Source organism: Vespa velutina, chromosome 3 (genome assembly GCF_912470025.1).
Source record: "Vespa velutina chromosome 3, iVesVel2.1, whole genome shotgun sequence".
Lineage (NCBI taxonomy): Eukaryota > Metazoa > Arthropoda > Insecta > Hymenoptera > Vespidae > Vespa > Vespa velutina.
In genome coordinates, this window is record NC_062190.1 from 311,044 (window position 1) to 335,904 (window position 24,861).

At 34.6% G+C, this 24,861-nt stretch overlaps 2 protein-coding genes across 12 annotated transcripts in view; both read left to right on the top strand.

Moving 5' to 3' along the window:
- The first annotated feature begins 401 nt into the window (after positions 1–401).
- On the top strand, positions 402–6,527 carry LOC124947889. Its single transcript, XM_047490639.1, has 3 exons — positions 402–1,083; positions 1,851–2,060; positions 5,886–6,527. Exons 1-3 carry the CDS (start codon positions 979–981, stop codon positions 5,970–5,972), a joined length of 402 nt encoding a protein of 133 aa, XP_047346595.1. The 5' UTR covers positions 402–978; the 3' UTR covers positions 5,973–6,527.
- Positions 6,528–6,621: 94 nt separating this feature from the next.
- LOC124947886 (RB1-inducible coiled-coil protein 1) overlaps positions 6,622–24,861 on the top strand; it is a 53,488-nt gene continuing 35,248 nt past the window's right edge. For 2 of the 11 annotated variants that reach the window (XM_047490626.1, XM_047490636.1), the window contains exons 1-2: positions 20,186–20,631; positions 22,712–23,707. In XM_047490626.1, the coding sequence (XP_047346582.1) occupies positions 23,640–23,707 (68 nt within the window). In that variant the 5' untranslated portion in view covers positions 20,186–20,631; positions 22,712–23,639. The other 9 variants (XM_047490630.1, XM_047490634.1, XM_047490633.1 and 6 more) reach the window with 9 other exon arrangements.

Here is a 24,861-nt window from a genome sequence, read left to right on the forward strand (position 1 = left end):
CTGATAAATAAACGTCGATCCTCGAAGAAGTATTTTTAATGTTCGCTGCGTTTTAACGAGCTCGAACTTGGGAATCGTTCTATTAATTAATAACTACTATAATTGCGACTCGTATAAATGAAGATACGTTAACGATACGTAAATTCACAAAATTAACGAAATATAATGCGTACGAGATCGTTAAATCTAACGAAGGATCCTCGTGAGTATGAAAATTTTCTGAGCAAAGCAGGAAACGTCGTATATGATGAATTTGACGAATTCGAAAGTTGCCAGATAATATTCCAAATATCGAATAATAAAGAAAAGAAAAAAAGTTGTTATTCGACGGAACAGAACTCAAGGGGCGGGTGGGGTGGGGGACGGGGGGAATAGTCTTTTTAAATATCGATAAAGAAAAGAAACAGAAAAGAAAAAAGCTGGCAATCGAAGAGAAGCAAAGAAACGAAACGAACGCGTCGCGACGCGACGAAGTTATTTTGACGCAAAAATAGTGGGGCATCGCTCTATTTCGGTCCGTTGAGCCAGGGCCGATCAGTCTGCGGCCTGGCTTCCCAACCAGGAGGCCGTGGATCCGCATTTTCCAATCGTCTATTCCGCGCTACGAAAGATTCGTCGTATCTGAATGAGATAAGACAAAGAGTAGATAGACAAATTGAGTACTTGGAATCGAAAGTCGAGAAAACAGAGCGGATTTAGGGAGAGAGGAAAAAGAAAAATTAATCGTTCGGAAGAACCTCGAAGAAGAATCTTGGTGATGCAGTAATACAAAAAGAAATCAAAAATAAGTAAATAATAAGATAAAAGAAAGACACAGAAGAAATAAAAGAATAAAAAGAAGAAAAGGATAGAGAGAGAGAGAGAGAGAGAGAGAGAGAGAGAAGTAAAAAAAGAAAAGAAAGAAAGTTATTCACGTTGTGAAGCTCTATACCTGTGAAGCTTGATTTTGAGAACTTTGCAAAGAGAAGGGGAAAAAAAATGTTTTGGTCCGAGCCCGACGAGGAGGAGGAGGCGCTTCTTTGCAGCCCGGCTTTAATGGCCAGGAGAGCGTCCGAGTCCTGGATCGTCGCGCCCCCTGTCGAGGTACGAAAAGGATCGTATCCCTTCGTCTACCGGCTCGACATTTTCTTATTATTAATCTTCATCTTCTTTCTCATCTATTTTCTTTCATTTTTGTATACTGATTAAAATTCGCGATTATTTCTTGAGCGAAACGTCAATGGCAGCATTAAATTCACGACGAAGGAAAGAAGATAGGCATCATTGAACGATTTCAATTTTAAAGAACAATGTTTATCTTCATTTTGGTTTTTTTTTTATTTTCTCTTTTCTTTTTATATATAATTGAAATGAGTCATCCACTCTAGAAAGGTGAACATATTCTCGTATCGATCAACATTTTTGGACGGTTCGGCGATTCTCAGTCAATAAGAGGAATCCGTTTCGAAGGTCAATGGATTGATGATTTTAGCCGGGCTCGGAGTACTCGACCTTGCCCAGCCCAATGTTACGTTTATGAGGCCAACTTTGAATTCTGGAATTGTTCCAGACGACCTCTTTTTAACATCCTCAAGTGTTCTTCTTTTCTAACACATTTAAGTGTCTTCGTTTCTAGAGATCTACCTTCTCATTCGTAACGTAAATAAACAATTAAAAAAGGATACACACACACACACACACACACACGCACGCACACACACACAAAAGCGGAAAGTAAAATGTTTTCTACGACTCTTCAATCAATAATTCTGCCAGATCGTTAGGCATAATAGTATTAAAATTATAATATTCCTGTATACGAGCTTCACCTCTCTCTCTTTTTTTTCCGTTTTTCTTTTCCTTTCCAACAGGCGATGCCGGTCGCAGCAATGACCCTTCAACGAAAAAAGTCACTGCCGGATGTGGCCCAAGGTATTCAATTAACAGCAACAACACCATTATCGAGGGAAGAAGTTAGTGTTCTAAGTAGTATGAGGAGAGAAGAAATCCGTAGGCAGATCGACGAGAGCGAAAGGCTCAGGGCCAATCCTCTTCTCTACCTGGTCAGTCCTCAGGTCAAAGTAAGTATCTTCAATTTTTCCCTTCCCTTTCTTTCCTTTCTTTTCTTTTTTGGGATCCCCAGAATATTCCCGTTTGTCAAAGGTACAGGAAAATTCCTTTCTCAAGATCTCGAGAAAATAAAATATATTTTATGTATCTTTTAGAAATATTCCAAAGATTTTTTACTTCTCGGTAAAATACTTCAAATTAACAGACACGCAAAGACTTACATTGACTCAATGACTCACGAAAACATTCAAACACTCGCTGTTACAATTATAAATATTAAAAATATCCATGTTAGACTTAATTTCTAAAAGTAATATTGCAACTACTATAAAACACAAAATTATTGAGGTTATGTATATGAAATTTAATTTTTAATGTTTAATCGATTGCGGTTCACGAATGTTCGATGGGATTAATGTCTGAGCCCTTTATGGGAGTATAATACATACGATCCATTGTACAATAACCATTCTTTTATAATAACGCTTGGGATCATTGTCTTACTGCAAATAAAAAATTTTCAGCAATCCTAATTTCGTAGCACTTTCTTTTACATTGTTTTCTAAAATATTAAAATATTTATATTTATTTAAAATGCCATCGATAGAAACAAGATTTCCTATATCGTTTACGGCTATAAACTCCCACAACGTTACGGAACCATCGCTATGTTTTGCGTACATCTTTAACCTTCATTTCTGATTTGGGCTTCCTCCAAACATAATAACATTCATCAAATCCAAATATATTAAATTTGCCTTTGTCAGAAAGAATAACTTTATCACGGGAAGCATTATCTTTATTTATGTACTCTTTCGGAAATTTTAAACGATTAACTTGATTCGTCTTGTTAATGAATGCTTTCTGTTCTGAAATTCTACACAACGAAAATCATGGTAAAATCCTGCGACATACAATTCGGGATGAATATCCTTTTTAATAGTTGTTAGAAATCCATTTCAGTGAGTTTTGTAGGCAAAGTATTTCGATCTTTTTTTATTTCGCGTATAATAATTCTCTCTTCTCTACTAGTTCATTTCTTCGGTTAATCTATACGGTATTTATTCACAATTGTTTCTTCATTTTTTTAATTTTTTAATAATATAATGCATTGTAGATACAAATTTTCGTAATAATTTGGCAATTTGCTTATGATTTTCAAACTTTATGCAATTTTAATATTAACTCTCCCTCGCATATCTGCGTTTCCAATTTTTTGGAAACTCCGATTTTTTGGGAACTCATTATATCACTATATAAACTAACGTTATTCACAATGAAGAACGAAATTTATTACGAGATATCATTACTTCAACTAAATCTATCAATGTTTCCAGTTTCTATACAAAAATATTCTTTGAGAGCTTGATCTCTAGACGTTCGAATACATTTATGACTCTGTTTCAATAAATTCTTGAAACGAATGTTTCATGGATTCTATGAACAAATATTATTGGATTTACTTCAAATTTCTTATACATAATCTCGACAGTTGCATCTTATAATAGTTGCAACTTTGAATTTAAGTCTAACATACTTAAATCTAACACCGTACATATTTATTAGAAATGATAAAACTCCAAAAGCAAAGGCATAATTCTTCTGGAATTTCTCATTATACCAAAATCTTGGAGAAAATTGAGAAGAAGAAGAAGAAGATTAAAATGCATCATTATGAGCATTGATTCTTATTAAAACCAAATGTTAATTCACTTTTTTTATAATTCGCAAGATGCATAATTCCGAGAGGGGCACAATATCGTATACCAATATATGACAAATCAACATAACCTATATCAATGTATGCATAATACTTAATATTAATTATACCGACATATAATGCTTATGTATATTAATACTTGTCAGTGTAAACATATTCGTACTAAACGTCACAAAACATAAGAACGTGACAATTTAGAACATTCAAGGAGGACAAGCAAGTTTAGTTAACCGTAAAATCGACTTTGAGATATAGAAAATCGTTTCTTATCTAAATTATCACATTTCGAATAGTTTTGTAAACAATTGAAAGGTCACGAACTACTTAGAACACAGAGAGGTAGGGAGAGAAAGTGAGAGAGGAAAAGATGAAAACGTTATTTTACTGAAATCGCTAACCGTGGCCCGATATAAACGGAAATGGCGTAAGAGAATGACGAGTACATAAAAACAAACATAATGAGAAATTATATATGTACATATATATATATATGCATAATAAAAAATGATCATCAATTTAAACGTGTCAGTTGCACGAAGAATGTTTTTCTAGCGTTCTAGCTATATTTCAATCATAGAATAGGATAAAGAAACATTAAAAACGTAAAAGAAAGAGAGAGAGAGAAAAAAAAAGTAGTAACAGCAATATCATGCTTAAAACTCTAGAATGGAAATGATGCAAGATTGTGAAAGGAAGAGTAACATTAATTCGATTTCTCGAATGTTTTATGTTTCGATTCCGAATCGGTAAAAGTAAGTATATACGTGAAAGACCTGTCGAAGGATGTAATTTGTCAATTAACGTCAGTTATTCACGTAACCTGATTCAATCTTGTTGCCAAGTCTCAAGAATAATTCTAGTATCAGATCAGGAATGAGTAGGTACTTTAAATTCTTCCGAAGTCAAATCGATCGATTCTATTTTTCTGAAAATTTCCTAATTAATATCGAATAATCTCAAAAACGTTGACTTTAATGTTGACCTTATTAATTATTTTTTGTTTCCAATAGTTCAACCTAAAATATTTTTGATCGGGAAAGAACACGTTACGAAGTAAAAAAAAAAATCAAATATCAAAGTACATCCGTTCGTTAAATTCGATTGCATTGACTACAGGATGTTTACTTCGTTCGTCGTCACTTCCAAGTGTTTTTATTAGTATAGCATTTAACGAGACTCACGTAGATCTATAGGCATATAGACTACAAGGCTATCGTCGAACTCGTTCGAGCTAGTGTAAATATAGGCTCGACCGTGCGAATTCTTTCGGGACAATGACGACCTCATTTTTATCCATGAATGTAACAATGGTAATAATAATTAATTATACATACATTTTACTCGCATAGAAAGAAAAAGAAATTGTATTGCGCGCAATATCCGAATGTTTTTTTGGATAAGACAGAATAAAACGGAAAGTAATTAAGCGACGATAAAAAAAAAGAACATTTCGTCTGGCGTAATTGAGATAGATAAAAAACCGAGCGTACTTTTGTACATATAATGTTTAAGCGGCGAGATAACTTTACGTATAAACAATGATGTGTCACGAATCATCCACGATTCGTTTAAGGACGAAATAAATATTACAAGGCCATACGTATGCGTATGCGTATACAGATACGTTTACGTGTATGTTTATTACGTTTATCTTCGCGTTCGTTGACTCCTCCAATATACTGCAATATACTGCATTAACGCAAAGTACCGAACCATTTCATTAAATAACGTTGCTTTACATGTACTTATTATATATACATATATATGTATTACACGTTGCGTCTGAAAAGCAATGAGTCATAAAGAGTGTCGTAGTTGGTAGAAGGAATATCCTTGCCATATCGAAACCAAGGCCTGCTTATGCCTCTTTGTTTATCGAGATATAATAACGAGCTGTTCGTATAGAAACGTTAGAAACATTACTCCCGATATTCAGAGAATAGAATTCATATAACAATATCATATCGCATCGTATAATTTCATTAATATTATTAATAATAACGCCGAGGAAATTTTGATTTCGATAATCCAAATGATAATGAAATAGTTAAAAATAAAAAAAAAAGAAACTTACAAGATGATCAATCAAATTCACTTGACATTATACATTTTGCAGGACTGGTTCTCCCGGCAACAGCTGGTAATGCTGGTGCTCTTCATCAACATATCCTTAGCCCTGATGTTCTTCAAGTTGCTGACGTAGCAGCCAGCCAATGATCGGGTTCACGGACTCGTGGTAGACGTGACCTGAGACCTCAGGGTGTCTCGAGACGCCCTGGGTCGTCAAACGTGGCATAAATTTCTCGAGAGAAAGGAAATATCAAGAAAGGATGGTAAGGTATGATGCCACACACCTGACCGTTGAAAACGGCTTTTTCGAACGACCGAGAAAGAGAAACGGAAAGACAGAAGCGAGAGAGGGAGAGAGAGAGAAGAAGAGAAAGGGAACGAGGAAGGAGAATCCCATATTCGTGTCCTTGAAGAGGAACGGTTTTGTGAAAAAGTTCCATTGTGGGACCTGCTTCAAACGGCGAAAGGAAGGAAAAACACACAAAAAAAAGAAATATAAGCAACAAATTAATGGATGATTTTGCGTTATATAAGATTGTCGTCTAGATGGTTTCAAACAAAAAAAAAATATGAAAAAAGAGAAAAAACAATTTTACAGAAACGAAGATAAATAACGATAAGAGAAACAATTTCGGGATTATTATTTTTAAACCCGATGGAAATTTTGAAGACGAGGTCCAGATTTCAAGCGAAACATTGATTGAATATATATATATATATATATATATATATACATATATATATATATACGTATATATGTATATATATATGTATATATATATATATATATGCGTGTATGTATAAAAAAAAGAAAAAATGGTGAAAGGAGAAATAATAGAGAGAAAAAAAAGTATATTATAATTTAACAGGCGCGCATCACGACTAAAAGGAAATAATCGATTTGATTTAGAAAATGGGTCGTCGACGACCCTTTATCATACCTATTTTTACACCGATATTTTAATAAGACTACTACTACAATTACTTAATATTTACTACAACTACTACTTCTAATTGTAAGAGTAGCTCGAGTCTTGTTTATAGTTAAGCCGAATTAACGCGGCCGAATGATTATGCGCACACGAATTCCTCTTTCGTTAAATTAATTATTATATATTCATCGTCGTCTTTTCTTTTTTGTTTTCCTTATCAAACGATCGACTTGAAGGCGAGAATTATTGGCTAGAATTAAATCTCGGTGCGATCTTCTGTATGTATGTATGTATGCGTACGTATCAATTTTGAAACATACAATGAATCGATGAGAACGATAGAATTCATTTTAAGGAAGAACGAAATAGACGTTCCTATATTTAACAAAAAAAAAAAAAAGAAAAAAAAAAAAAAAAAATGTTTCATCGATCGATGAAAAGAAAAGAAAAAAAAAAAAAAAAGAAAACAAAAGAAAAGAAAAGAGAATGAAACTATGCCAGTGATTTTGGATGTTAGCAGAAAAGATTTTATCGAATAAGAAGAATTTTGTCGGGTACATGGAATTAAATTTTGCAGAGTAATTTTTATGAGGGATAAAGGAAAGGATTATTATTATTATTATTATCACTACTATTATCAAGAGCGAGGTCTAACAATGAAAAATATTTTTACAGCAAAATGTTCAGAGTTTTTGAGGTAAAAACGAAGACGATCGAACTGTGAAGAGCTTTCAAAAGGCGTCATATCTTTTTTAAAAAAGGACGTAAATACGAACATGTTTTTTCTATCGCGTAGCTTTGCTAGATAAACGGTCGGTCGTATACGACACGATTGGAGAATGTGTAATTGGAGAATATATAATAGATAATTTAGCGAGACGCGTTAAAATTTAGCCGAGACGCGTTTTCACGAGTTTAGAAAATTTTTTGTAAAAATAGAAAAAGAAGAGAACGAAGAAGAGAACACACGCTCCGAATCGTCACGAGCTATTTGTAACTTTTTTCGTGGCATCGAGCTAATTCTTAATGGATTGATCTACGGCTCGAATGCATTGATAAGATTCGTGGACGTGGTATATAGAAGCGATGCTGATTTCACGAAGGGCTCGCATAATTTGTGCCGTTATATCGTTGGCGAAACTGGTGAAAGAAGAAGAAAAAGAAAGCAAGAGAAAAGATGAAAAGAAAGAGAGAAAGAGAAATATTATTCAGCTTCTTTTTCCTGATAAAACGCACAATTATAGACCGGTGCGATCGTCCAACGTAAATTGAACGTACGTAAATCTTTTCAAAACGCGAAACTTACTAGGCGAAATAGCGTTAAAAATATAAATAGAATTTGTAGCTCGACGATACGCGTATCTGATTATTTACATCTCAGACGTAACGAGAAACGAGAGGAATATAAAAAAGGAAAAGAGAGAAAAAGAGATGTTATTAATTGCTAAGCTGATAGATAGTCGAGCTCAGATAGGTTTCGTGATTAATATCTCATAGACATGTCCGGCGGATATTCAGATAGTCAAATTCAAAATAGGATTAATTTGTTATCGTGCGGAGCGTTTGAGAATTGTACTTGAGTATTCAAGTCGAATTGATGATCTCGATAGAAAAAGAAAAAAGAAAAAAATAAAGAAAGAGAAATGAAAGAAGAATTATCGAGTTCTCTCTATATTAAAGAATAAAAATAAAAATAATTTACGCACCGTAATTTTTTGTAATCAATGATAAATATACTCGAGTTACTTCAAAAGATGCTCCATGCTCTCACAGTGATATTATATAAGAGAAAATGAAGGACAGTAATGTTGTCTCTCTTTTGTGCGACATTCGAAATTATTCGAAAATGTCGATTACGGAAATTCCTCCTTCCCGTTCTCGAGCGATTGCATTTTTCCAGCCTCGAGCATAGCTGAAATATTTAAAGATACATTTGTAAATAAAAACGAAGGAAGGAAAAAAAATAAAATGTATACCGTATCCGTTCAATCGTGCTCGTACTTTTATCGATCTATCGATCTTTCCACGAAGTGTCTTAAGGAAAATCTTTGTTGGAGCCTTCGACGAATCTAACGAGCATCCTATATACATAGAAAGAAGAATTTAATATGTGCTAATATGTTGATAAGATCTACATTGGACGACACACAATACATTTTCGTCGACTTTCTTAAAAAAAAGAGGAAACACAAAATGAAGAAACATAAGAGAGAAGGAGAGAGAGAGAGAACGTGAGAGAAAATAAACAATGCTGAACATATAACAATACAAAAAATGAATAGATATTCGATAGTAATCTCAAGATTAGTATAATTTCGCGAGAATTATCTCGTTTTACCAAGACGAGCACGTAAAACGGAACGTTTTGGAGTTAAGGGAATTTCAATTCGTAAAACATAATAGAATATTTTCGATGGTATAGCTTTTAATGTAAGCGCTAATGAAGTTGTCATTTTTTAAATGAAAAAAAAAAAAGATATAGGTGAGAATAAGAAAGGAAAAAAGGAAACATGAAGAAAATAAGATCTTGTTTTTCTTTTTTCCCGAATGCGTCGAGCTCGAATGACTCTTCGAATTTGTTAATCTAACAAAAAAACAAAAAAAAAAACAAAAAAAAAAATAAAAAAAGAAAAAAATGTATCTGGGAACACGAGTATTGATAGGGATGCTGAAAGAAAAATAGAAAAAAGGAGTTAACACATGTGCGTGTGTATGTTTGTGAAAATAAGATTACTTAATGAAAGGCGTGTGTATCGATAATTGGAATACGATTTGAAGGATTTTCTGTTTTTCCTTACAAGCCGCATTCATGCATACACACATATACATATTCGTAAATATATATATATATATATGTGTATATAAATTTACGTACACACCACATACTAGCACAAACATCACTCATCTTGTGCCGAATCTTGTATTATGACATATATATATATATACATATATATATATAGCTAATAATACCAGAAACAACAGCTATACAATTTTTATCAATGAGAATGCGTATGATGCGTGCATATAGCGTGTGTGTGTGTGTGTGAGAGAGAGAGAGAGAGAAATTCAAGAGAAACAAAGAAACCAGAACCATTGTAGTCGTTATATCGTTACTCAGTTTCGTTACAAAAGAGCCATATCATGAATCAAATGAAATTTTACTATTGTATGTACATGTATAGGTTTATCTCGATTGAATATGAAGAAAATTGATTTGGCTATTTACTTGCTATATCAAATCTTTATATATATCTATATATATCTATGTATATATATATATCTATTTATATATATATATATGTATATATATATATAATTATATTTATATAAAATATAATATATATACATACACAGACACACATTAAAAGCATATGTATATTTTACTTGTTATGACTCTGACTATTATCGCAGTTAGTATATCTCGTTATTATTGTATATTACCATTATTACGATTAATTATTACCATTATTATTGATTATTATGATTATTAATTACCACTATCACCAACAAGGTCATTATCATCATTATCGTGTAAAAGGCGACGGTGGCGAGTATAATTAAAAAGAAAATTTTGGTACTTTGAGATGAAGTAAAAAAAGAGATAGAAGAAAAAAATGACAAATAAACAAATTGATAATTGAGAAAAAAAAAGAAACAAAACGGGAATAAAAATAACGAAACATAAAACGCGAATAGGACCGAATGGTCCACTGACAATTGTTGATTTGCAAGAGCAGTGATTCAATAAACTTGTATCATGACTGATCCGTTGCGTTCGCTCATTGATCCGTGCACGATCAAGACGAAAGGAAAAAAATCAAGGTTGAAAGATAAAGTCTCGCGTTTCGCATGACGAAACGTAGACTTAATTGCAACAGCTTTGATTAGATGCGCGCGCGCGTGCATTGACAAACATCGCTTAAGTTTCGAACAGAGGAAATCACAATTGAATCGATTTCCAAAGGCGTTTGTTTCGTTTCTAATTTCCTTTTCGTCTTAAACGTAACACGTTTACTCGTAATTATAAATGCGTAACAAGAAACTTGCTACAGGAGGATGTACTTGACAAAAAAAAAAAAAAGAAAAGAAAAAGAAAACAAAGAAGAACGAATTAATGAAACGTAACAAATGTAGAAGGAAAGAGATATCTTTTTTGTTTTATACAATCAATTTCTTCACACTTTGCGTTACTCTTGACTACAAAAAAATTCATTATTTAAAATGATCCGGTCTACGTCTATTAAAAGTGAACAGTGTGATATAAAATCATAAATAAAACTGACTAAATTAAACAACAATGAATTTAACGAAACAATATTGAATAAGATTTTCAATTGATTTGCATATATTTCAAAACATTTCATTCGATGAATGAATATGATAATTAACAGCATTTAAGTATAAAAAAAAAAAAATTAATTTTCAACCAGATGTCTTTTGTCAGCCCAACTCTATGCTTTTTCGCATTTGACGTCTACGCGTATATGTATTTATATACGTATAAATGTATGTACACATTAATGATCAAATGTTTATTATCGACAGCTTAAAATCTCGAAGAAACGCGTAAGTATTGCGTTATCTGAAAGTCACTCGCGGATAAAAAAAAAGTGAATTGAGAGAGAGAGAGAGAGAGAAGAGAAAGAAAGATGAAAAATACCTCGAAAGCTATTATCTTTTAATCGCTACAATATGTTGCTCGACGAGAGATAATGCTATGTGATGAAAGGAAAAATATATTCTAATTTTAGTCGATGAGTATAATGCTTGAGGACAAACGGTGACATTAATTCGTTATTGGCGAGGTGCAATAATTATAACAGTGCACGTAGATAGCTAGTCTTTCAAAAGAAGAATAAAAGAGAGAGAGAGAGAGAGAGAGAGAGAGAGAGAGGAAGGGAGGGAGATCAAGCAAGTAATTCAACATCTGCACGTTATCGGAAACTCCTTTGATTTATTATCGTTGAAAATCGTTGTCTACTGTACTCCAAAGATTTCTTATTTTTTCACAGAGTTTTCACATTATTTACCATGCCATTTATACCTACACCCATATTTTCCATTTAAAAATAAAATCTCTTGTATTATTAATCTTGTTCATTTGTCAAAGGTTCATTTGTCAAAACAACGAGAAAAGTCTATTTATATTAAAAGAGAAAAAAAAGAAAGAAGTAGTCACGAGCTCGTTACGATTTATAATTTACTAAATGCAAACGTAATAATATCATAGAACATAGAAGAAGAGTTTTCTCTGGTCTTACGTATCCCGGTAAGTCTGCTCTATTCTCAGATCCGTCTTTCGATCCAAAAATACACACACATACCCACGAACATATTGAATATATAAACTCTTCTCTAGGCCTTCTATTTCTCTTCTGTGAGATCGACATTCTGCAATTCGTAATAGTATGCTTTTCCTTGAGAATGATTCGTTGATTAACGACCACATGCTTTATCTAATTTCTTTTTTTTTTATTTCCATGTTTCTCAATTATTTAACTTTATCGCGTAACATACACTTCATCTTGACAGATAAACGAATAGGCTATATATATATTTAGATATGTATGTATTTGGGAGTTCTTTTAAACGTCTCTCAAATTTTTAAGATCGAACATCACGACGACGAACAGTTCTTCCTCTTATCACGGTACACATCGATTGACAAGATTCATCGTCTGTCTCCTTTTATCTCGTCAAAAGTCATGACAAAGAAAATCACGTTTCAAAGCCGAATGTCAAGGACGTCTTTGAACATGCAGGGTCAGAGACAGAGAAAAAGAAAGATAGCGAGATAAAAAGTACAATTTAATCAAATCTTCTACGATAAAATTGATTCTAATGTCAGTTTCAAATCGAGTTTAGTCACGATCAAAAGAAAGATCGTTTAAAGTTGATTACATTAGCCTTTATCAAATTTCATTCGTAAACGTAAAATTATTGTTACATCTGGAGAATTATTCCATAATAAAAAAAAAAAAAAAAAAAAAAAAAAAAAAAAAATAATAATAATAATAATAATAACAATAATAATAATAACAGTAATAACAATAATAAAAACATGTTGCGTGTAACGCGATGCAATTTATTATCGGTATTATTTATCCGCCTGCAATAAATTCACTACCATGGAAATCATCCTTAGAATGTCGTCGAAATTATATAAAAAAGAATGATAAAAGGAACGGCCGATAACCCAAGTTCTTCTGAGTGTGTGTGTGTGTGTGTATGTGTATATGAATGTATGTATGTATGTACCGTAAGTATATATGTATGTATGCGAACGCGAGCGTGTATAGAACGTCGATTCCTAATGCCTTTACCACATAGGCGTAAGGGGAGAATGTAAATAACGGATCGCGAAATCAAACTATTAGATATTTCATGTTTCGATTTCACGATATATCGACTTTGGAATTATTTAAACGTGACGGTTTTATATTCATTGTGGTGAGATCGCTGGAAAGGTAACCGTTAGACGTTTTCGAACCTAACGGAATAAAGAAGTATATCGTTTCGGAGAGAGGATTAAATCATAAAACTCGCCAAATTTTAGAATGGATCTAATCCAAAAAGAGATGAAAAAATCTTGTTGTAATAGTTTAAATGAAAAAATGAATGTTTAATTAACATACATACATACTTATACAACATTTTACTTCTTCAACAAAGAAGAATAACTGTGTAAGTACTCAATGAACTACTCAATCGAGTATTGGCTTTTAAAAATTAACAAAATAAAAATCAATTTCAATTAAAATTAATCTACTCGATTAAGTCTAATCCATAGATATCATTTGAATAGATGTTAATCGTAACAATATATTAAAAAAGGATCAAGTAACTATCTTAGAAAGATCGCGTAATATCGATCATTAAAAAAAGATAATATTGTGCGTGCAAACAATGGGAATACAGAAAAAATATGGATTGTAGTTCGGATTGCAGGAGGAAGAGAGAAAAAAAGAAAAAAGGAAAAGAAAAGAGAAAAAAAATAGAAAAAAGAAAAAAGCGTAAAATCGTTTTAACGACTGGAAGGTAGTCTTGTTCGATCAATTAAGGCGTTACGCCATTGGTCTCTGTTGTACCGTACTGAACTATACATATTACTACACGAGAGGCACGCACAACGTGCACGTGCGTGAGCTGACCTCGCTTTGTCCACGCACCTCCCGCATGTTCCTTGAGCGAATCGCGTATTGCACACAGTTCAGAGTGTCGAGAGGGAGAGACGAAGAAAAGTGAGATAGAGATAGTGAGACCTTCGTTGAGATATATACATACGTAAGTATATCAAACAGATATACATTCTGAGTTCCACGTGCCCGCGAACCTCGCTTTCGTTTCTATCATGACGTAGAAAACGCTCTCTCTTCTCTCTAATTCATGGCCTCACTATTACTCTCTCTCTCTCTCTCTCTCTCTCTCTCTCTCTCTCTTTATCTCTTATATCGAATTTAATCGTATTCGATCGTGCTCGAGTGACTCGTGTGCAAAAAAACGTAGAAAATCCAACATGTTCGCGTGCATTTCTCTTATATCGGTCCGATCGATTCTTTCATGAAAGTAGAAATAAAAATATCCCTTTAACAAATGCTAGAAGCTCCCTCAATGTTCTAATGCTACTAACTCGACGATTCATGAAGCCTAATGTTATCGTAATTTTCTTTTTAAGAGGCTTGTATATCCGTCTCGTATAATCTCATTATTCTTTATCTCTTTACGTATATACACGTAAGATTATTCCAATCTGTTGTGTTATCGCTTCAATTGGATATCGATCCTAGGGATAAATAATTGAAATTTTTAATTAAAATGATTTGTATATTTTTTTCTTCCTTTCATCATATACATATATGTATATATCTTTGTTGTATATAAATGTATATCTAAGCGATTTAGTTGCGTCGATGTAATAACATATATGGATGTATCAATTCATTAATACACCATATAGAGATGTAACGTCAAAAGTGTTTCGAGTGCTCACGAAAGAAAGATCCTTAGAGTGCGATTATTGATCAAGGTTCTCAATGAATGGATTTTCACGAGGGGGAAAACGATGATCGTTAATGATCTCCAACCGAGCTAATATATCCTAGGGCGAATTGGCTAAAGTGGTATGACCCCAAGTATATCTAATTTTCATTTATCATGAATTGAAGTTATCTATATTAAAGCGTTGCTTCGTCGACGTTAAATTTACGTCGATGACGAAACGATTATCGATTCGACGATTAAAAGAAAAAGAAAAGAGAAAATAAAAATGACGAAAGTAGTATTATTTTATTAGGATTAAATCGTATCAATTATTAAATCATTTCTTTCATTCATCAAGGAGACCTCGAGGAGCCTGTAAAAAACGGAAAAAACTATCTACTATTTATCGTTTCTGATACCCCGTTGACACCTGACGTATGATATACTGAAAATCTCAGTGACGTCATCGGTCATTAGAAAATCGTCGCAATGACTCATTGTGATAACCATTTTTCTCTCTCCCTTTTTTGCTTTGTCTCACGAGTAATATTCTCATAATGTCGTACAATTCCTACGAGAATTTTACGAGAAATTTAACGAGCTGCTTTACCGTTAGATATACGAAAAGCTTCTATCACATATGTGTGTACACACACACACACACATATATATATATATATACATTTTATTCGTGTTTTTGATCACTCGACTTCGAAATCGACACGCGAGTGGTTTAATATTAATTAACATATTGAAAACGTTAGCAGTAACATTTGAACATCGTTTTTGATCATTTAACCGCAAAATACCATTACCGTAATAAAATGTCGCAGGTATGTTTACTCGTGCTCACTCACACGTACACGCTTAAACGATTTATGTTTTAGTATCGTCGTAAACGGGGAAAAGTCATTCGAAAATATTTTTTAACAATGCCATCTACGTATAATAATAAATACGTCGTATGTGTATATATATATATATATATATATATATACGTATGTATGCGAGGTGAATTCATTGTAATATTTAAAATTCACAACGCATCGTTTTCACAGACAATTGATCGATAATTCATTCTACGCATGATACGTAAGTACATACATATTTGTACAAGAGAAAAATATTTTTTAAACATATCGTTCCTTTCGATGAGAACGAAGAACGGTTTTCTTTATAAATGTTCTGCATCTTCCTCTAAAACCACTGATATCAAGTTGTAAATACCGAGAAGAGAGAAAGAAAAAGATACGGTGAAAAAAAAGAAATGTCGATTGATTCATTCGCCTCTCTTTCTCTCTCTCTCTCTCTCTCTCTTTCTCAGATATGTATGTGTTAAATCGTGTTCCATCGTCTGTTTATTCATCACGAGCATCGAACGAAACGCAAAAAATAAGATTCTCTTAAAAGGAGAAAAGAATTATCGACCTAGGATATTGAATTTTTATTTCTTTTTCAATGACATCAATGCGACGAAGTAAGAACAATTCTGTTTGAATCCGAACAGATCATAAATTAAAATACAATAAATCATTCCTCTTTGATAACTATTATATTCTAGGATTAATCGATTTAATGGCATCCTACCTGGAAACATACTAATAGCTATAATAAATCTCTGCTCAAGGCAGTTAATAGCGTTTCTTCTCGATTTCTTGTAAAAATTCGCAAAAGATCAATTAAAAAAAGATTACATGTTAATTAGCGCTAACGTTGTTTCTTGACTATGTTTATGTGTGAATAACGATAAACGATATGAGGAAAAAAAAGTCGAAAGTATTCAATCTGTGTGTAGTGCCTTTCTTTGTTATCTTCAAACAACGTAAACGTACTAAAATTCGAAAATTCAGTATACACTTTGTAGTTCGATATTTGGTTGATGAAAATAGAAAAAAAAGCTAAAGAAACAATGAATATTTTTCTTCCTTATTTTCTCATTATCGCCTATCGTTTTAATTTTATATAAGCGTACACGTTATATGAGTAACCTATATTCCGTAAAAGAAAAAAAAAAAAAAAGGAAAAGAAAATAAAAAAAAAAAAAATACCGAAAAGTTCAAAGAGACGATATCTATACATATAAGAGTTTGTATGTTACACGTATACGTATATACGTTAAGACGCAAAAAGTAAATTTTTTTGGAAAATATTTTTATCATCGCTATGTTAGTCGTCGCAGACAAAACTAATAAACTTGTTTTGATTATTCCTTCTCGCGTTCTCTTATCTTAAATTTTAACAAGAGCGATGACATCGGATAAGTCGTTACAATTCTCAATTCGAACGTCGGAATCGCACGAGGAACGTTTTGATTATCTCAATTGTGATATCGCGACGCAATTTCGCGAGAGCGTCTTTTCGTTCGTTCACCGTACTAAGTGTCAACGCAGCATGATGTAATCAAGTAGGACGTTAACGAATTCCGTATTAACTTATATTTGCTTGCCATAATATAGGTCTGTTTATTTTCTTGACGAGAAATCTCATTTCAAGGTGATCATGATCGATCGATCATAAAAACGCGGTATAAAAAAAGCAAAATAGTGGAAAGAAAGCGGCCGATTACTTCGGTTTAAGTTTCAGAATTTTTTTTGGAGCACTCTCTCTCTCTCTCTCTCTCTCTCTCTCTCTCTCTCTCTCTCTCTCTCTTCCTTTCTGTTTCGAAAATATCGTCTCTCGTCGTATGGTAAACAAATGTGGCGAGTTTCGTATCCCCATCGTGAATGCGTAACGGAAATACTTCGTGGGTTTATTAAAATTATCCTAGACCGTTTTTCCAAATAAATTTTACGATTAGTATCGTCTATTTTGAATATCACCAAAGTGCTGCGCAAATATCACGTGCACGATTCGTATAAAAATATCAAGGGTAAACGAGTTAATAAATTTTTTCGGTAGAACGATTTACGAAACGATAATGCGCGTCAAGTCCAACGAAACAACGATTGGCAAAATAAGCTACAATAATGTGCGACGTTGAAAATTTTCCGAGAACTTGGCACGTCTTATCGGAAGAAGGTGTTAGTTTGTTAAAAATTCAATGACTCATACACGTAGAAATCTACTTTACATCTATTAAGACATATTTTCGGTCGACTATTGTTACATCATTCAAATGAAAAAAAAAAAAAAAAAGGAAAAAGAAGAGTATAGAAAATATAATGTATCATTCAACATATGTAAAACTGAAAAGGAAGCGAATGATTTTTAACAAAGTCCAGCGTTTTATTGTTTCCAAGGCTTAATTGAGAAAGTGATCGATAAAATAGAGCCGTGAGGGGCCAGAGGGAGGACAGAAGAAACAACCAGACCTTGCGTACCTTACATTTTCGTGCTACTTAAATCGAAACTTCCCCCCCCCCCTCCCTCTCTCCCCGCCCCTCCGCCCCAGTAGTTCATCAACTATTCACACGTCTTCCTACCTACGATATAACCTTCGTACGTGTAAGACAAAAACGAAGCTACGCCCAGTGAACGGAACGTTGACACAAGACTTTACCTCTCCGCGCATGCGCAAGATGGCAGCACTCCTGCACGTCTAACCGCTTTTCAACTGGACTGGCTGGTGTATCTACCCCCGTCATATTTCTCCCTTCTTTTCCTCAAACATCTATATTACGAGGTACATTTTAATTTACAAGCGATTAGATAACGTTACTCTTATGGACTATTTTCTTTTATGCAAATAATAATATAAGAATTAAATACTTAAAATAGCTGTAATCATATTTTATATAATCTCATAATTCACTGTTACTCATACTTTCTGGATTTTAGTAAAATATTGAGAGAAAGCATTCATTTTACCTTTAAAAAGAATGTTTTCTCTCTAATAAGGATTAGAGAGTTTATTTACGAATCAGAATCGAGCTACACGATACTTATGACCACATGCAAAAGGAATTTGTTACCTTCATATTATTGGCTCAGATATGGCATATTTCGCAAAAAGTAAAACAGAGATACTATTGTGCTGTGATGAATCGTAGAATCGAAGCATCAGGCGCGAAAACGGTCGAGTACAGCGTCCCTGATGGCGAAGTCTGGCCAATCAGAAACGTGCATTAATGTCGAAAAATTCTTCATACTCGACATATCTACGACCATATATATATACGTATATATATATATATATATATATATATATATATATATGTATGTATGTATATATACTATAAGGATGCACTTGCATAGGATCATTCGGTCGAACGAATGATCGAAATTTTGTTTGTCTCATTCGGAAAACAATCTATGAATAGCGGAAAAGAAAAAGTTTTGCAGTTACAAAACGAGATGATAATTATATACGATGATAATACCATCGATATTACTAATTCCACGTGAATTTCTACAAAAGAGAATGTCGACTAAAGACGAGACTGAATTAGTGACGTTGAATTAATGGCGTCCATTAGCATCCACCCGTCTGAAAGGAATGGCCCGAACGTCTTTAATATCTATTATTGGTGTAACAAGAAGTTTGTAAAAATAATTCCAAAATTTTATCATCGTGTCAAAAAGATCATTAATCTCCTTCTTATAAATACTTCATTATCTCTTTTTAATTTAGAAATTAAAAAATTTATCAAATATTACACATTCGTTTTTAGTCTCGTCATGTCGAAAGTAAGAAAGAACTTATATGAAAGGAATGACCAAAAAAAAAAAAAAAGAAAACAAAAAAGAAAAAGGAAACAATAAAAACAGGATCATTGTCTAGATTGATAAACATGAATGCTATTTTTCGAAAAAAAGGCACAATATAATTATGTCGATAAGTGTATAAGACCGATGGCCCTACAATAACCCCTTTTCTCTTTCGCTATATATTAAAAGAAAAATATATATATATATATATATCATGGTAGATAAGATAGAATAAAAAGGATCGATACATCGTTTAAACAAGTTTAGACCTGACGAGATAGAGGAACACACGTTACGAAAAATGTTTCGAAAAAATCGATTAGGGTCATTCGAAGTCGAGAAAATTAATTTCAATAAAAGAAGAAGGTTAATCCGTTTTCATATAAAAATATAATATGTATATGTATATATATATCGAAATCCATGCGATTAATACAAGTAAAATATTATCACCGTTATTTTTAATCTCTTATTGGTCGAATCACAGACATCATCCATCTTCGTTCTATATATTTTTGTTTTCGTTGTCTGATTCGAGGCGCTGATGTTGAAGATGGCGTTGTCGTCGCGTGTCGTAGTGAGCGCTAGCGACGGAGCAAGTAGGATCGACCAATCGGTGTGCAGGAACGGACCTTCCATTCGCCGTGCCCGTGCGTAATCGCACTGCCGACAAAGAACAGCTGGCGACTCGATGCGTCAGAGGGAAACGCTAACAACGATGATAGTAGCGGTGAGCTGAGCTAGTCCTCTTCTCCCTCTTTCTTCTCCTTCGACTTTCCACCCCCTCCATCGAAACAAGTATTTCTTTCTCTCTCTCTCTCTCTCTCTCTTTCTCTCTCTCTCTCTCTCTCTCTCTCTCTCTCTCACTCACTCATATTCGTACTAGCGTAGCATTGTAAAGCAGAGGAACAGTCTCCAGTCTCTGACAGTTCGGTCGAGCGTTCGGTGTGCGCGTAATCGCAAAAGATTTGTCTAGGAGTGCGCTTGTGCTGGAATAGTGACGTGAATTAATAGATTAGCAGCACAAGCAATCACGAAGATAAATAAAGAGAATTCGAGTATGCATGTAAGTGTTCCCTTTCGGTAAGAAGAAAATTGTGTAATTTTTATCGTGAATCGCGACAAAACAAAAGACGAAAGGAGTTAAAGAGAAAGAGAAAGAGTAAACGAGAAACGGAGTACGACATACAAGTCGACGATTAAAAAAGGAAAATGGACAAAGCAAAGAAAGGAGTAAGTGAGTAAATGAGTGAGTGAGTGAGTGAGTGAGTGAGTGAGTGAGTGAGTGAGTGAGTGTGAGTGTGAGTGTGAGTGTGAGTGTGTGTGTATGTGAGAGAGAGATAGAGGGAGAGAATCGCCCTCGGTGAATCGTAAAAAAGGGCGCGAGTGAAGCCCCTTTGTTCCATGATTGGCATCGCGCGCGCATACGTTTTCCGTTCGATGGCGCAGCTCCGATTTGTTATGTTGTACGTTGCGTGATATGTTGTCCCATCATCGTTGTCATCCTCCTCCTCCTCCTCCTCCTCGTCGTCGTCGTCGTCGTCGTCGTCGTCGTCGTCGTCGTCGTTGTCCTCGTCGTTGTCCTCGTCTTCGTATCGACCCTATTATCTAAACAGAAATCATTTTTGTGTCGAGCAATCGTCCTAAACGAGATAGTAAACGATACGAAAAAAAGCTTGACGTGAGAAAAAGAAAAAAGATATATATATATATATACATATGTACATATAGAAGAGTGGTGGAAGCGAAAGGAAGAATCAAACGTGTGGAGATTGAAAGAGAGAAAGAGAGAGAGGGAAAGAGAAGGGGAAAGAATAAGCTAAAGAGAGAAAGAGAGTATCAGAACGCGCCGAGTGCGCGAGTGCTTTGTTTTGACGAGCAGCTGATCCGTGCTGTGTCGTGCCGTGAACGTTCTCTCTCTCTCTCTCTCTCTCTCTCTTTCTCTTTGCCTTTCTCTCTCTCTCCCTCTCTCTTTCTCTCCCTTATCTTTTTATTCTTTCTGTTTTGTGACGCGTCAATGCATTTTCACGAACGGAAAAAGCAGATGTCCGGAAAAGCAACTCGCCGCACAAAATCGTCTCTCCTTCCTCGCAGCTGTTGTTACTTCTACTGCTACTGCTGCTACTGCTGCTGCTGCTGCTACTACTACTACTGCTACTGTTAAATGCATTTTACTCGCAGAGCGTCGCGACGGTGGCTCTTTACTCGACGCCCAAAGCACCCAGAGTTTTCCTATACGATCGAACACGCCTCGTAATAAAATAGTTTAACTCGATTTTCGCTGTTAACGCGAATAGGGAATTAAAAATCGACCGTTCTTTTCATTGTTATTGCCGCTGTTGTTTGTTGTTGCTGTTGTGTCGTCTCGTTCGTCGTCTTCGTCGTCGTTGTTTCGTCTTCGTCTCCGTTTAAAAACTCGTTTTTCACGTATCTTCGAGGTAGAAAGAAAAGAAGAGAAAGAAGAAAGAGGTGGAAGAAGAAGGAGGAGGAGTATCGAATTTTTGAGGTTATATCTTGAGAAATAGAGTACGAATTTAACCGTTCGAAGAGAAAAGGGGAAATAAAAGAAGGGATAGTGCACTTCTGAATATATATATATATATATATATATATACATATATGTACGTATGTATGTATGTATATATATATAAAAGAAAAGAAAAGAAAAGAGAACAAATGAATTGTGGCAGTTAGTTTCTTTTCTTTATACCCTAAGCGCGTCCTTGTTCACTTCGTCGAAATGGTGTAGTTAGTTACGATCAATCGAAGAAACACAAAGGAACCCTCGCGAAGATTCGGGGCGTGAAACGAGTGACGGCCGTGTGCGTGCGCGCGTTTGCCCTCATCGTTCTCTCTCTCTCTCTCTCTCTCTCTCTCTCTATCTATCTGTCTCGTACTTGCTCACACGCAGAAAAACACGTCGTGAGAGGCCGTGGACCTTTCTGTCGGTCAACAGATGAGATGATCTCATGTGATATAAGTTTGTTCCTTTTCCTTTCCGTTCGTCGGTCTTTCGAGCCGTCGTCGTCGTCGTCGTCGTCGTTGTTGTTGTCATTTTCGTCGTGGTGGTGGTGTCGTTTCTCCTTTGGGTTCCATTAAAACTACGCTCGTTTTCGAGTAAAAAACTGTGGAAAGGAGGGAACCGGTTGTTTCAAAGAGAAACAAGAAATAACCAACGTATTCCTTTGCCTTTGTTCGACAGATCTTGCCGTTCCAACCTTTCTCTTTCTCTCTTCCCTATTCACTTTTATACTCTTTATACTTTAGCACATTTTTTTCCTTACCTTAACTTTTTAAATGTATTCGATTGAAGGAGCGGAGGAAGAACGTCCTCGTGAATGTTGCCGCCGTTGCCACCGTCGTCTTCATCGAGACATAAATTAAAAAGATAAAGAAGATAAAAGGAAATATATTAAATATACAGAAAGAAACAAGAGAAATATATAGAAACGCGTACACTTAGAAAGAAAGAAAGAAATAAGATAGATAGATAAATATAGATAGATATAGATAGAGAAAGAAAAGGAAATAAAGATAAAAGAAATTGTATGAAATAATTGGGAAAAAGAAAAGAAAAGAAAAAAGACAAAAAGAAACAAGAAAAGAAAGAAAAAGAGAAGTAAATAATCGTTCGGCAGAGAAATCGAGCCCGTTCGAGAGGCAATCGTGTTCTCTGAATGATCTACGACGTGATCAGACGTCGTACGCGAGGTAGCTCACAGAGAAGAAGGAACAACAGCGTACGTCGAGATCGTCGTAATAAAACGAGATCTTCCTCGTCATCGTCATCGTCCTCGTCATCGTCATCATCAACGTCAACGTCATCATCGTCATCATCCTCAAGGAGCAACGGGATCGTCTCGGCGATCGATGCGGCATAGTGAAACCGGGGCCGTACTCGCGAGCTTCGAGAAACCTGGGGTACGGCCCCGATCGAGCTGACTATAGGAGTGGAATCCCTCGAGGTGACGCCGAGGGATAGAGCGAAGAACGGCGTTTTTCTTCTTCTCTCTCTCTTTTTTTTTCCCCTCCCTATCCTTTCCTCTCTTTGTCGAAAAGACGAAGAAGAGAGAGAGAGAAAGAGAGAGAAAGAGAGAGAGAGAGAGAGAGGGCGGCTGCCATTTTTCAAGCGACCATTGCTAAGCGCAAAGTACGGATGCTTCGAGTTTCTCGAAATCGGTGAGGTAGCCTGAACGAGAGAGGAAAGGGTCTCATTTCGCTCTCGAGCGAACGGCACGAAGATGCTCTACATATTTCACGTGGATACCGGTACCACCATTACTTTCGACATCAAGTTGGCCCTGCAGAGGTAAATTATTTTTCTTCCTTTTTCTTTCTTTCTTTCTTTCTTTCTTTCTTTCTTTCTTTCTTTCTTTCGTTCTTTCTTTTTTATATTATCTTTTTTTCTTTTGTCTTTCATTCCTTAATTTTATGTTTTCTTTTGGTATAAGATACTCACGGGGGAAAGTAAACAAAGTACTACTTCCATGGATTTTTATCTTCGGTTAATGATTTATCGTAGGCCAACGAATACTAGATAAACGAGTTGATATTTTCTAACTGCATTTACGAGACGCGTTAGTTTTCTGTACACACACGCACGCACACAAACACACGTACGCACATATATGTGCATATATATATATGCTGCGTTTATGTTCTATGCAAATATTACCTGTAGTTAGTTACTTACAGCATACTATTTAAATAAATACGATCGAATGTTATACAAAGTTGTAATGGTTTCCATTAAAAAGAAAAAAAAAGAAAAAATAGATTACGATATTCGAAAAATGTATTTCTTTGAGTCGTCGTTAGCCCTCTCGAGCGAGAAAGCAGTTTTAATGACGTGAACGTGGATCGATTAAAGCCGGACATCGGCTGTGTATGTGTATGTAACGTTCGATGATGTGATTTACAAGTTAAAGGGCCTCGGTGTTGTTCGGCTGTCGACGAAAATCAATTAGAAAGATATTTTTGTATCTGTATATCTACTATTGGTATATCGAACAATAATAAAAACTTTTCGATTGTTTATGAACTGCAAGATAAATCGATCTTGGAGATAAGTCGATCGTGTTTAATAATTTCATTTGCACGTGACGTCGTTCGAAACTTTTAAAGAGAAAATATTCTATTTCTTCTTCGTTGTTTCTATCCCTTCTCCCCCTCTCCCTCTTCCTCTTATTGATTCTAAATATAAAAAGGTAGGTAGGGTACTCGGATAAGTAGTCGTAGCGCGAGATAAATCGACCAAGTCCAAAGTACTTACATATTTATTATCAGTGGAAAATATTAATTGTTGGTGAAAGAAGCCGAAGAAAAAAATAAAAAAGAGAAAATAAAAAATTTGTAAATAAACTTTTATCGAGTTTTCCTTTGATACGCCGACAAATTGCCTCATAATTGCCACCGTAAAATAAACATTAATAAATATTCGTAATGTTTATCGAGTGCTATCGG